Below are 13,755 nucleotides of genomic sequence, written 5' to 3'. Positions count from 1 at the left end.
AAATTTTAAAATGCTTCCACACTGCTGACATTTTGTTGGCGGCTCTGTGCACTGAAAGGATGCAATAAATAACTTTCTTCACCTTTATAGTGGTAATGTTTTTACAGCAAATTTCTATTTAATTTAGACATAGGGGAGATTTATCAAACCTTGTACAAAGAAACAGCGGCGCAGTTGCTGATAGCAATGAAAAAAATTTAAAACTGGAATTTGGTTGCTATGGACAACTGCTTTACTTTTCCTTTGTACAAGGGTCAATAAATGGGCATATAACAGTGTTTCCCAACAGCTGGAGGCACACTGGTATGTAAGGAGGGGAATGGGTATATGAAGGGGGGGGAATGGACATATAACAGTGTATCCCAACCAGCGTGCCTCCAGCTGTTGCAAAACTACAGCCTTTGGCTGTGCAGGCATGCTGTGAGTTGTAGTTTTTCAACAGCTGGAGGCATACTGGTTGGGAAACACTGGCATATAAAGAGGGGAATGGGCATATGAAGGGAGAGAATGGGCATATAACAGTGTTTCCCAACCAGCATGCCTCCAGCTGTTGCAAAACTACAACTCCTAGCATGCCCGGACAGTCTTTGGATGTCCGGGCATGCTGGGAGGTGTAGTTTTGCAACAGCTAAAGACACACTGGTTGGAAATCACTATTATATGCCCATTCCCCCCCACCTTTTTTTATATTCACTGTTTCAACATGAAATAGAGAGAAATTAACTTAATTTCTCCTCTATTTCATGCACCATACCCAGCTGTAATCCACCCCATGCAGATGTACCAAAGTACTTGGAAGACGCTAATTGCTGGGAGCGCCGCTGCCACACGGAAGCTGACATGGGACCCGCCGCCACCCTCCCTCCCCGCTGATCATCTGGGACACGGGACCCGCCGCTGCACGGCCATCAGGTATCGGTCCAGATACTGGTATCGGGACATCCCTACTTGTAGGATTGATAAAAAGTGAAAGATGTATGTGCTTATATTTGTCATGCAATGTATTATAGGTGCAAGATGGCATCAAGGATTGTTGCCGTTATCTACGTCATCCTAATCTTGTGGAAGGAGTTTCACGCTGAGCCGATCACTGTGCCAGGCCCTTCATCTGGGATCATACTGCAGAATACCACGGGATTCATCTTGACTAATAAGAGGATTCTATCCCAGAAGATCTATGTCAGCTTGGATCCACGCATCTCCATTGAATGACAGTTCAGCGTTTCCAGGATTCAGTCTCCAGCAATAAAGATGTGGTATCAAATGCACGTCGGCTATTCCCAAGAACTGATTACACAGATCCTGGAACAGACAAGACAGACCCTGACCAGGGATCAGATTTCCACAAGTCAATGACCAAAGCGATTCATTTCTGATTGCAGCAGCCATAATGTTTGCATAATAAGCACTGTCGTTGCCACCGGAAGTGTCAGCTACTGATTCCATCTGTATTAAGACATTGAAACTTCAGATAGGTGTCACGGCTGAGGATGGGGAAAACCCTCAGCCGTGTGATGCCATGAGATGTTAGTGGCTGCTTGGCCAGGACGACAGAATTAGGGAGCAGGTCACCTCCTAACGCATCCCTAATCCGACCCTAACTCCTAGCTGCATGAGCCGACCTTGAAGGTAGGAGGGCCCATGCTCAGGAACCTCGGATCCCTACTCACCCTCCGCCGATCCCTGAACTAGGAGCTGGGTAGACCACCTGTTCCTCCTGGATGCGGAGAAACAGGAGTCTAAAACTGGCCGAGCTGCAATGGGATGTAACCATAAACAGACTATGGATATGGCAGGAGAGTGAAAGACTTCCACCTCTACCTGCCACAGACACACTGACTGGATCCCTGGACACAAGTGCCGGCTGTCCACACACAAACATAAAAGGACACAGCACACAAACACACAGGGACCCAGAATCATAGCTGCAATAATAACAGAAACCACATAGACATAAACTTAACATCACATAAACATATAGTATCACAATTTATGACCACAAGGGTGGCCCTCACTGGCAGATGGTATATCGGACCAGGAGAGTGCCTCCAGCTTACTACAAGGCTGGAGTACCCCTCAGACATAGGGTCTTAACTGAGGCTTTATAGCCCCTGTAGCCACATCCACACACACCCCGTGTTCACACAAAGAGGGAGTTAACCCTTCCTACACCAGGCAAGGGATGGAAGCCACTTAAAGGGGAAGTGTCCAAATGAACATCACACTGCAGCTGTTACCGCAGGCAACGACATGCGTGGCAACCATGTCCTGGGAGTCAGCCAGAAGGCCGAGACACTGCCACCACATGTACACAATACCAAACGTTGCCACGGGCAGCCACAGTGAAGGGAAGTGTCACAGTGCACACCTACATAAACCTTGTGCACACCAGACATACAAAGTGCATACATACACACACACCCAACCAGGTGTAACCGCATGCACTTGACAGCAAGCTGCCTAGCAACAGCTCAGGCTGCTATACTGCCAAGTACAATCATGTTACCAGCGGCAACCACACGTGAGGCAACATACCAGCAGCCCTCACCATGTGGTTGACAATAAAACCAAACCGCAGGCAACTGCATGCGGATCCTGAGTCACGACCATGACCATGGTCGTGACAATAGGTTCGCTAATAGTGATGAGTGGGAGGTGTCATATTCGATTTCGCGATATTTCGATTGAATATTCGTCTTATATTAGTTGAAATCAAATATTCGTCATTATTCTATTTATCGCGATTAATATGCGATTTAACTATTCGCGTATTGCGATTATAATTTTTTAAACTGTATAAGGCAACTTTCCTATTGGTTTGCTAATGGTATGTGTATTTTACGAATATTCGCTATATTGCTATATATTCTTGTTTTAGAATATGACAAATATTCTAAAAAACTTTTTAAAAGTTAGAGCAAATATTCATAAAATACACATATAGACTCTTTTTTTTCTCTTCTGAAATGTACACTTAAAAAAAAAAAAAAATACTATAGCACTATATTAGCTAAATTGCAGTCTATATGTGTATTTTATGAATATTCGCTATTTAGAATTTTCATTTTTTTTAATCTGTACTGTTATTCCACTTTGGCATACTGCTCCCAGAAAAGCGTCCCTGTCACCATGGGAACGCCCGTGGGTTATTCTAACTAGCTCTTAATCATTGTTACAGCTAGAAGATACACAACGCTTGTGGTAGTATAGGCCTCAATTGTATTTCCTATCTATAGCGATAAATTTATAGGTTGGGAAACTCTTGCTGGTTCCTCCAAGTCTGGATTATATTTGCTACATGTGTCGAACTAAATAATCCCTCATCGCTGATTTAATGTACCGAGGTCAAATGTATAGAATGCAGGATGATGTCAGGCATGTATAAGTTAACCAAGTTAAGTTGTAGTATGATGCTCTTTGTTGGGAATCTTTATATTCCCTAGTCTGATATCAAGCCGATAATTTATAAATCATTGCAATACTACCAGACACCCCAGAGACTTGTTCATAGTTTGGCAGAGCAAGGGAATATATCCGTCATTTTCTTTATCGAATTTCTGCATATAAATCAGTGGATATATAGCTTTCATATTTAAGCAGAATTGTCATATTTCTCATTGGTTTATTAGAGAACGTTGGTAAATTTGTGGTGTCAGCACAATCTAGTGGCGTATTTTGGGTACTACATTTCATTGTATTGTCTTTGCATTATTATTGGTCATATACTAATTTTATATAAATTACTATATAATAAATTATTCATATTTTTGCATAGACGCTGGTACAGTATTTTTACTAATTACACAAAATAATTAGGTTCTCAATCAAACTCTTTTTTCAAAATTTTTATATGTCCATTTCTTGGATCAATATCATTTGCATAATGTTTCTTTTGATCCATTAGGGGCTTTACTGGGTTGCATAGATTTTAGTGCTTCAGTTAATTCCTCATCCAATATTGGTCTGTCCAAGTCCATGATCGCCTCCCGTGGAATTTTCGGGAGGCCCGAGTCAGATAAGTATTTGCTCATGGCTAATGTTAGGGATGAGCTATTAGGGTTTGAGCAGGGCAAGTTATCTAAAGCACTTGCTTTATATACCCAACACTGTGGACAAAAGACAAAGAGGAGCGCTGTAATTTAGCATGGTGAATCAGGTTCAGCACTTTATTGGTATTATCGTGAGCCTCGCTAGATGGAATGAAGCCCACTTGGTCAGTATGGATAAGACCTGATAAGAGAGGAAGGAGGCACGTGACTAATTTTTGCAGCTTGAGGTCTACATTTAGCAGTGAAATAGGGCAGTAACTTGCATAGGCAGCTGTATCCTTTCCCTCTTTGTGTACAACTGTGATATGTGCGTGTGTCATGTCTCTAGGGAGTGGACTTCCTGTTGCTACCAAGTTCAATACCCTAGTAAGCAGGGCCTTTAGAAGGGGTAGGCAGTTTTTTATAGTAGTAGGCTAATAGTCCATCTGGACCAGGGGCTTTACTGGGTTGCATAGATTTTAGTGCTTCAGTTAATTCCTCCTCCGATATTGGTCTGTCCAAGTCCATGATCGCCTCCCGTGGAATTTTCGGGAGGCCCGAGTCAGATAAGTATTTGCTCATGGCTAATGTTAGGGATGAGCTATTAGGGTTTGAGCAGGGCAAGTTATCTAAAGACTGATAGTATTGAGAAAAGAACTTTGCTATCCTACCTGGGTCATTTAGTTTGGGGCCCTATGGAGTTGCAATCACTGGTACATAGTTTCTCGCTCTCTGTTCCCTTAACGACCTGGCTAGCGTCCTGCTACATTTATTTTGGTATCTACAGTATATCGAGTTTTTACTTCAGTTTCTTCAGGCCATTAGCAACGCAGAACGAGAAGCTAGAGCATGAGATTTTTTATGCGAATGTTCCAGGGGAGAGACCTCATCCAGAAGCTAGGAGATTTCTGCTGCTCTTTCTTTCTTACATCTGGCTCCATGTTTAGTGAGTAGCCCCCCTTACCACACACTTGTGAGCAGCCCAAACTGTAAGGGGAGAGGTATCCTCCACTCGGTTTTCTTCAAAATAATGTGAGAGAACCATATGGATATCCTGAGCGATTTCTAGATCCTGTATCAGGGACTCGTTCAGTCACCACTGCCAGGACTTAGGAGCAGGAAGGGGGGGGGGGGGATCTCAGAGAAACATGGAGCATAGCATGATCTGAAAAAGTCATAGAATTAATAGTGGAAGGGATAAGGAGGGTGTTGGAACTGATAAAATTGACATCTATGATACAGCTTTGATGCAAAGATGTTCCTTGATATCTTGAACTGAATCAGCCCGGGTCTGCTTGATATGCAAATGAGGACCATCAAAAGGTTCTTGGGGCAGGACATTGATGAAAGGAAGATCTGCCAGGACTGTCATGTCCTGGGGAAAGCCCGACTCCTGCTGGTATTTACTGCCCACACCTATGTCAGCAAGGACTTATATGCTGGGATGGGGGCAGGGGTATATGATAGAACTTTCTTCCTGTGTAATCATCTGCACTAACCAAGCTCACAAGCAGCAGCAATGGTGACCTTTGGGACAAGACAAGTGTTTCTGGACTCTACAATCAAGAATGTGATTCACTGAGACCTGCTGGAGAGGAGTGTTCTGAGTATAGAGAAAAACCCATGGCATGTGTGACAGAGAGAATGGTGTAGCTAGCTCAAGGATCCTGACCCCCTCCAATCCCCTTAATTGTATTTAGAATGTAGGTATATCCCTATTTGTAAATAAATCCAACACAGAGTTAAGATACAGTTGTTCTTCAGTAATTGAAGGCACCCGCAAAGCAGAGCAAATTCTACAGAGGGGTACCGCAGAGTGCCATATAAAGAAATAATCTAGCCTAGAGTGCACAGCTCTTGCTGAAAAATAATTGATATAATCTCTAACATTTGGATTAACCGCTCTCCATACATCAACCAACTGGTGGGAGTGAAGGAGACATTTGATGCGATAGAGATAGGAGTAAGCCAAATAAGAGGCTCCTCTGGAGACATCAACCAAAAGGGTCTATGGCAAAATTTATATCCCCACTGACCAGTAGTTTGCCCTCTGCAAAACCATCAAGTCTCGACAGTATTCCCGCTAAGGTCGTAAGTTGATTGGTATTGGGTAGATATACATTGGCAAGGGTATAAAGATGTCCGGCTAATGACCCTTTACAAATAGGAACCTGCCATTATCATCTGTCTGGACATCTACCAATTCACATGGGGCGGTTTTAGAGACTAGTATGCTTACCCACCTTAATATAGAAACTGAATAACAACTGTGGTAAGTGTCCGGGTACCTGGGTGATCTAAAAAGGGGTAGAGCGCCCTTGCAGAAGTGGATCTCCTATATGAATGCAACTTGTACCTTCTTGCTCCATAGGAACCAGAGAATGGAAGATCTTTTCTCAGGTGTGTTCAACCCGTTGGCGTTCATGGAAGCAAAGTTAATGGATGACATATTCCTGGCCTACAAGAGAAGGAAAGTAGAGCAAAAAGAAAGAAGAAGGGGGGGGGGGCGGAGGCCAAGTACAAAAGGTAAGGGGGGACAACACACAAAAGTTGACCTAATAGGAGAGGTATACAGTAGGTTAGCTTTATAAGCCAAATAGCCGGTCCAGCTAATCCAGAGCGGGTAGAGTGAGAGAAAAGAAGTAGCTAAAAGAATAAAAACTAATAAAAACGATAAATATATAACCAAAACAGTGGGAAAAGAAAAAACACTTGGCGAACCTCCAGGTGCCCACAGTTGAGCAGACTGAGAGTCGCGTTTCTACGTGGGGAGAGGAAAAGCAAATATAGTTGCTTCCCTTCCCCTGGGCCAGATGTAACAAAGCACAAGAAGACCTCAGGAGGAGGTCAGGTCATATCTTAAAGCAAAAACAGCTACCATCGGGGGCAGATAGTCTGCCAACCGGCAAATGAGTAGTGGTAGCCTAAGCTGAGTAGATATCACTATCAGGTTAGTCCCTGCAGCATAGGACTACAGGAATCAACCACAGTCTTCAATCGCCATAGTAGTTTCCATGCGGGTCTCCTGTTCAGATGTCGGTATCCCTGGAGAGAGTCTGCGTGGGGACCTGCCGCGGGTACGCAGAGGAAGCAGAGCTGCCTGAGGAGTAACAATGGGGACATCCAGCTTGTCCGGGAGAGAGAGATAGTAGGGACTTCCAAAAACTGGGCCAGATCCCCAGCTTAGTCTGGGGAATGCATAGAGAAGGAAAGTCCACTTTTGTGAATAATGAGATGAAACAGGTGTCCCCAACGGTAAGTAGCCCCAGCCTCAGTGATAGATTGTAGAAGAGGCTTGGGAATACGTCTCATTGTCAGGGTTCGCCTCGAGTCGTCTGGCAAAAGTTGAATCTGTGCGCCCACAAACATCATAGGACCCTGCCTCCAGGCCCGTTGCAGAATCTCCTCTTTCTCCCTAAAGAAATGAACCCTACATAAAACATCCCGGGATGCTGGGTTATCCAGGCGCCTTGGTTCCAGAACTTTATGTACTCTGTCCAGCTCTATCGCAACGGAGAGAAGGGTATTGAAAATGGACACAACCTTGAGCAGGTCAGTCGCAGGCACCTCCTCCGGGACTCTGCGCAGTTTAATGTTATTGCGCCGACCTCTATTTTCCTTATCATCTAGTTGTAATAGCACGTGTCTGTTGATGGACTGCTGCGAAGCCAGAGTGTCTTCAACTTTAGTGAGGCGGGAGTCTAGGGTAAAAGAAACCTGTTCCTGGGTGGTCAATTGAGTAGAGATATTAATCAGGTCTGTCTTGACGGCCGCGATGGCCTGTTCTTGTTTAGACTCGACCCGTTGTGTAATAGCTTCCAGATAATTTTTAGTGGGTAGGTTACTTAGGAGGGACCAGATATCCTTTAGTTTTGGGCACTTAGAGTGTCTACTGCCTGAAGATGAGACAGAAGATGGGGTCTCCGATGTGTCAAAGAAGGCAGGGGTTTGGAAAATGGCAGGTGCAGGTGGAAGGTCTGGATTAAAGGCCAGCATGGAGAGGGGCTCGCTGCCACTATCTGGCACAAATTTTCTTGCAGTAGGGGAGAGAAAGCGTGGCTGTGCTACATGTAGGGGCGATAGGTCACCATACTGTGGGGCCACAGCCTCGGGTACGTATATATAGTTCGACAGGACAGGATATCTGGGCGCGGGAGGGCCTAGGGTGGTTTCAGACGAAGTAGCACTCACCGGGCCAGATGTCTGAGTGGGGTTCTCCAATGTTGCAGATCCGTCATGGGGCATCAAAGACAGGAGCATCGGGGTATGTATAGCTTATGCAGGAAGCAGAGAGGTCTGCTGGTCTGCAGTCCACAATCCATTTGGGTAGGTGAGGCCTTGCTGCCCTGGAGTTATTGCCACCGAATCTCCTGCAGGCGCCATTTTGGATTCCGAAGCACTGTGCGTCGGGGGTCGAGACTTGGCTAAAATATCGCACAATGTGCGGTTCTGGAGCCAGGTAAGAAGATCCATGACAACTTGAACGCCTGACCATCCTTACTCATAGAAATAAATCAAGCTGGGTATGGTAAAACAATGGGTAAGAGGGCCCAGGGTCCGGGAGCTCTGTAAGGTGCGTGTTCAGTGGCATGCTCAGGCCCCGCCCCCCTTCTATTGATAAAAAAAATTGGTGTATCACGTACATGTATGTAAGTGTTATGAAGGGGTTAAAACTGCTTCTCCCCTAAGTGCATTCTTTGATGTTTAACACAATCTGATTGGTAAGTAAAACATTTCCCACAGTCCGCAAATAAATATGGCTTCTACCCTGTATGATGGCTTTCTGCACAGGAATAGGGCTTCTCCCCTGTGTGAATTCCTGATGTCTCTCAAAACTTGATTTGTGAGTAAAATATTTCCCTGCATGAAAGTGGCTTTTCCTGTGGGAATTTTTGAATGCCCAACATTATATTTCTGAATTAAACATTCTTAACACTACTACAGCTTTTTTTTTCCATGTGATGTCTTTGATGTTGAAGATCTGATTTTCTAACGAAATATCAGTCACATCCTTAACATGAATACGGCTTCTTCTTTGTGCAAATTTGCTGATGTTTCTCAAGACTTGATTTCTTACTAAAACATTTCCCACATTCTGAACATGAATATGGCTTCTCTCCTGTGTGAATTCTCAGATGGCACTCAAGATGTGAATTCTGAGTAAAACATTTCCCACATTCTGAACATGAATATGGCTTCTCCCCTGTGTGAATTCTCTGATGTTTAATGAGATATGTTTTCAGAGTAAACCATTTCCCACATTCCGAACATAAATACGGCTTCTCTCCTGTGTGACGTCTTTGATGAAAAAGAAGAGTTGATTTTCTAGCAAAACATTCTTCACATTCTGAACAAAAATATTGCTTCTCACCTGTGTGAATTCTTTGATGTATAGCAAGACTTGATTTCTGAGTAAAACATTTTCCACAGTCTGAACATGAATACGGCTTCTCTCCCGTGTGAACTCTCTGATGCCTCTCAAGATCTGATTTGTAAGTAAAACATTTCCGACAGTCTGAACATGGATACGGCATCTTCTTTGCGTTATGTTTTTCATGTTGAAGTACTGATTTCAAACCAAAACGTTTCCCGCGTTCTGAACATGAATATGGCTTTTCCCCTGTGTGAATTCTCTGATGGCTCATAAAATGTGATTTCTGAGTAAAACATTTCCCACATTCTGAACATGGATATGACTTCTTCCCTTTCTGAGCTCTTTGGGCTCCCACGCCCCTTTTGTGGCTTGCATTCTGGTTAACAGTCTGTGATGAATCAGAAGATCGGATTTGTTTTAAAGGATCAGATGACACAGTTTTGCTGTGAAGGGTGGATGGTACATCTGGGATAATGGCACAATCTTCATACGTATCTGATGTGACACCTGGATCATCTGCATTATAATCTGTAGATATCAATTGTCTCTCCGAGCTCCCAGTACAGTCACCTGTCAGGAACAAAACTTTGTAAAATAATTTTTAAATGATATACATTTTTTTTTTATAATATTGATATTTTTTAACATAAAAATGCACTTTAGTGCAGGGCAGTGGAGAGGAACAGTGCAGTGATGTATGAGGAAGCCATGTCTATGGAGTCAGCGTAAGGCCGGAATACTATTCTCTATAAAAATTCTTTGTATAGAATAATCTGCATTAAAGGGAACCTGTCACCTGTAGTACGTGGCCCTCACAGGGGGCAGCATGGTGTAGTCACAGGCCCGGTGATTTCAGCGGTCTGTCACATCTGTGCTGGCAGTCAGTACTGACAAGCCGAACCCCACAGTGTGCACCAGAGAGGCTGCGAGAGAGACGAGTCCGATAGGTGACTACCTCTACCCTCCCCTGCCTCCGGACCAAGACTGACTGGTTTTCCTATGCACAACTGGAAAGAAACCTGCCAGTGAATATCGGGAGGAGGCGGACGGTGGGGGTTGTGAGCCTCATCGGACTCATCTCCCTCCCAGCACTGGGGTTTGGACTGTGGGGTTTGGACTATCGGTAATCTACAAATACTGACTGCCAGCACAGAAGTGATAGGTTCCCTCTAAAGAACATCTGTCAGCAGGATCAACCCTGTTAAACCAGGTTTACTGCTTGTTAGAATTAATCAAACTGGGTGAAAGGACCCCTCCGTTCTTTAACAAGAGCTCCACAACTGCATGTGAGGATCAGGAATTATAAGTAAATAATTGTGGGGGTGGGCTGGTGTAGAGCAGCAGTAAATGGCCAGGAAGTACAGTACTGACATAGCAGTGGGAATACTGCTGTTCTGCGACCCAGTAGAAACAGCCAGTGGTCCCAGTAATACAATGTTAGAAGAAATAACATTCCTCTTCCATGGCTGAGATCTATGACTAAGCCCCCATACTCTTACAGCCAACTGAACATTCAAATAATTGCCACTAGAATTGGAAGAGTCATTGTACTGAGGTGTCAGGAGGACCAGGAACCTGCAGTGGAGGTGGGAGCCGAAATTCTATGAATGGTATGGCAGCCCAATCCTCATTATTTTTTAGAAGATTATAGAAGGTACTAGGGCTGAAACGATTATTCGAATAACTCGATTAAATCGAGTCAAAAAATTCATCGATGCAGTTTCCCTGCATCGAGGAATCGTTTAGATCACGTGATCACGGAGCGGGAGTGAAATTAAGCGTCTCACTCACCGCTTCCGTGTCCTCCGGAGGCCAGAGAGGCAGGACTGAGCCGGCCGGCACAGCGGAGGGAGGAGGAGGAGGGAGTCTCTCCCTCCCCACTGTGCGCGGCTGCCGCTGAAGACCAAGTAGGAGGAGGAGGGGAGGGGAGGGACTGTGGCCACTGCGCCACCAATGAATGTGCCGGCCATATCCCGGTCCCCCTCCTCCCCCCCATCATTGGTGGCAGTGTCAGCTCCGATCGGAGCCCCAGCAGTGTAATGCTGGGGCTCCGATCGGTTACCATGGCAGCCAGGACGCTACTGAAGTCCTGGCTGCCATGGTATGTTAGTGAGCAGAGAGCAGCGCATTATACTCACGTGCGCTGTGGCCGGCGGTCGCTCCTTCTCATAGGTCTGTGCGGCGCATTGCTGGGGGGAGGGGGGGGGAGGCAGATCAGAGGCTGGGGGGAGGGAGGCAGATCAGAGGCTGGGGGGAGGGGGGGGAAGGCAGATCAGAGGCTGGGGGGAGGGGGGGGAAGGCAGATCAGAGGCTGGGGGGAGGGGGGGGAGGCAGATCAGAGGCTGGGGGGAGGCAGATCAGAGGCTGGGGGGAGGGGGGGAGGCAGATCAGAGGCTGGGGGGAGGGGGGGAGGCAGATCAGAGGCTGGGGGGGAGGCAGATCAGAGGCTGGGGGGGAGGCAGATCAGAGGCTGGGGGGAGGGGGGAGGCAGATCAGAGGCTGGGGGGAGGCAGATCAGAGGCTGGGGGGGGAGGCAGATCAGAGGCTGGGGGGGGGGCAGATCAGAGGCTGGGGGGGGAGGCAGATCAGAGGCTGGGGGGGAGGCAGATCAGAAGCTGGGGGGGAGGCAGATCAGAGGCTGGGGGGGAGGCAGATCAGAGGCTGGGGGGGGAGGCAGATCAGAGGCTGGGGGGGGAGGCAGATCAGAGGCTGGGGGGGAGGCAGATCAGAGGCTGGGGGCAAGCAGATCAGAGGCTGGGGGGAGGCAGATGGAGAGAGAGTGGTTAATGGAGGCTGCAAGCACCACCTTGGCATGTATAAAGTTATTGGTTTAGAGAGGGGTTAATGAAGGCACCTCCAAGGTGCTTTCATTAACCTCTTCAAACCAATAACTTTATACATGCCTAATGCCAAGGTGCTTCCATTAACCCCTCCAAACCCAATGGGCATGTATAAAGTTATTGGTTTGGAGGGGTTAATGGAAGCACCTTGGCATTAGGCATGTATAAAGTTATTGGTTTGAAGAGGTTAATGAAAGCACCTTGGAGGTGCCTTCATTAACCCCTTCAAACCAATAACTTTATACATACCTAATTACGTACGTTATTTTAAGTAGCTTTTTCTTATTAGATTACTCGATGAATCGAGAAATATAAGCGATAGAATACTCGATTACAAAAATATTCGTTTACTGCAGCCCTAGAAGGTACCCGCGGCCTGTATGGACAACACATATGGTGACACCTTGCACATTCATAATTTGGACACCAGAATCCAGTGCAGTCCAGAGTGTGACATGAGGCCTGTGAAATGCTGCGCAGAGGGACATCAGGACACGTCCAGTTGATTTATGGAAGAGACCTGTCACCCCGATATTACTGAGCACGTCCTGGAGAGTCATAGCGCAGACCTGAGGGAATCGTTACTACCTTGGTGTAATGGGCTAGGATCAGTGGGAACATTCCTACTGCTTCCTCTTCTCCTGTCTACTAGTATGTTGGGGCAGTTGCTATGTATTATACCATAGCTGATCTCTTGCTCAGCCGACCTCTCTTCTGTAGCTCACCTTCACCACCCCCATCTTGGTCCAGTCATCTACTGATGAGTTCTATATCTGATATGTGATTTGTATTATTCTTCATGAGACGGTCTGGCTGTTACACAGTTTGGTCCTACTGTAAGTCCTGGGGGTATCTGAGTACTGGGGCACACTGTAAGTACCTGGGGAAGGCACCTGCTATAGGTGAAGTCCAGTTCAGGGTCATTACAGTTACAGACTCGTCTCTGCTTCATTTAGTGGTCACTACTCACCTGGGCTCTTATCTGTAGGAATGTCCTCCTCACACTGGTCATCGCCCCTCACATCTGTCTCTGTAGGAATGTCCTCCTTGTATTCCTCATCACCCCTCACATCTGTCTCTGTAGCATTAATATTGCTCAGATCTTCATCCTGATATAAAATCTGTGAAGCAAATATTGTAAGTTACAGGACAGTCGGACAAGTTGTAAGAAATATTTTACATGACCACAAAAGATCGGTAAAGGGGTCATCATCCAACTTTAACCTTTTTTAACAGATCCCTTCAGAGTGACCGGACTTGTGGTGGGTTCATACTTACCTGATCCCCACCGCTGGTTGCCGGCTTCATCACTCCACGACCGCCTCCGCAGGTACTGGGACTCTGGGAATCAACATCCCATTGATGGGGGCATGTGACCACTGCAGCCAATCACTGGCCGCAGCAGAGACCAGTGATAGGGAAAATTTACATTACCTGACCATCCTGTGGAAGGAGAGGACGCGGACATCTCTCTGGTGTTGTCCTCTGACTGGATCTCTCTGCAGGAGACACA

At 46.0% G+C, this 13,755-nt stretch overlaps 1 protein-coding gene across 20 annotated transcripts in view; it reads right to left on the bottom strand.

The window, feature by feature from the left end:
- LOC122937811 (zinc finger protein 569-like) overlaps positions 1-13,755 on the bottom strand; it is a 350,216-nt gene that overhangs the window by 119,229 nt on the left and 217,232 nt on the right. For all 20 annotated transcript variants that reach the window (XM_044292901.1, XM_044292887.1, XM_044292892.1 and 17 more), the window contains one exon: positions 13,677-13,741. In XM_044292901.1, the coding sequence (XP_044148836.1) occupies positions 13,677-13,741 (65 nt within the window). The remainder of the gene's footprint in view (positions 1-13,676; positions 13,742-13,755) is intronic.

This window comes from Bufo gargarizans, chromosome 5 (genome assembly GCF_014858855.1).
Source record: "Bufo gargarizans isolate SCDJY-AF-19 chromosome 5, ASM1485885v1, whole genome shotgun sequence".
NCBI lineage: Eukaryota > Metazoa > Chordata > Amphibia > Anura > Bufonidae > Bufo > Bufo gargarizans.
The sequence above is the reverse complement of the archived record's forward strand: the minus strand, read 5'-3'. Positions and strand labels throughout refer to the sequence as shown.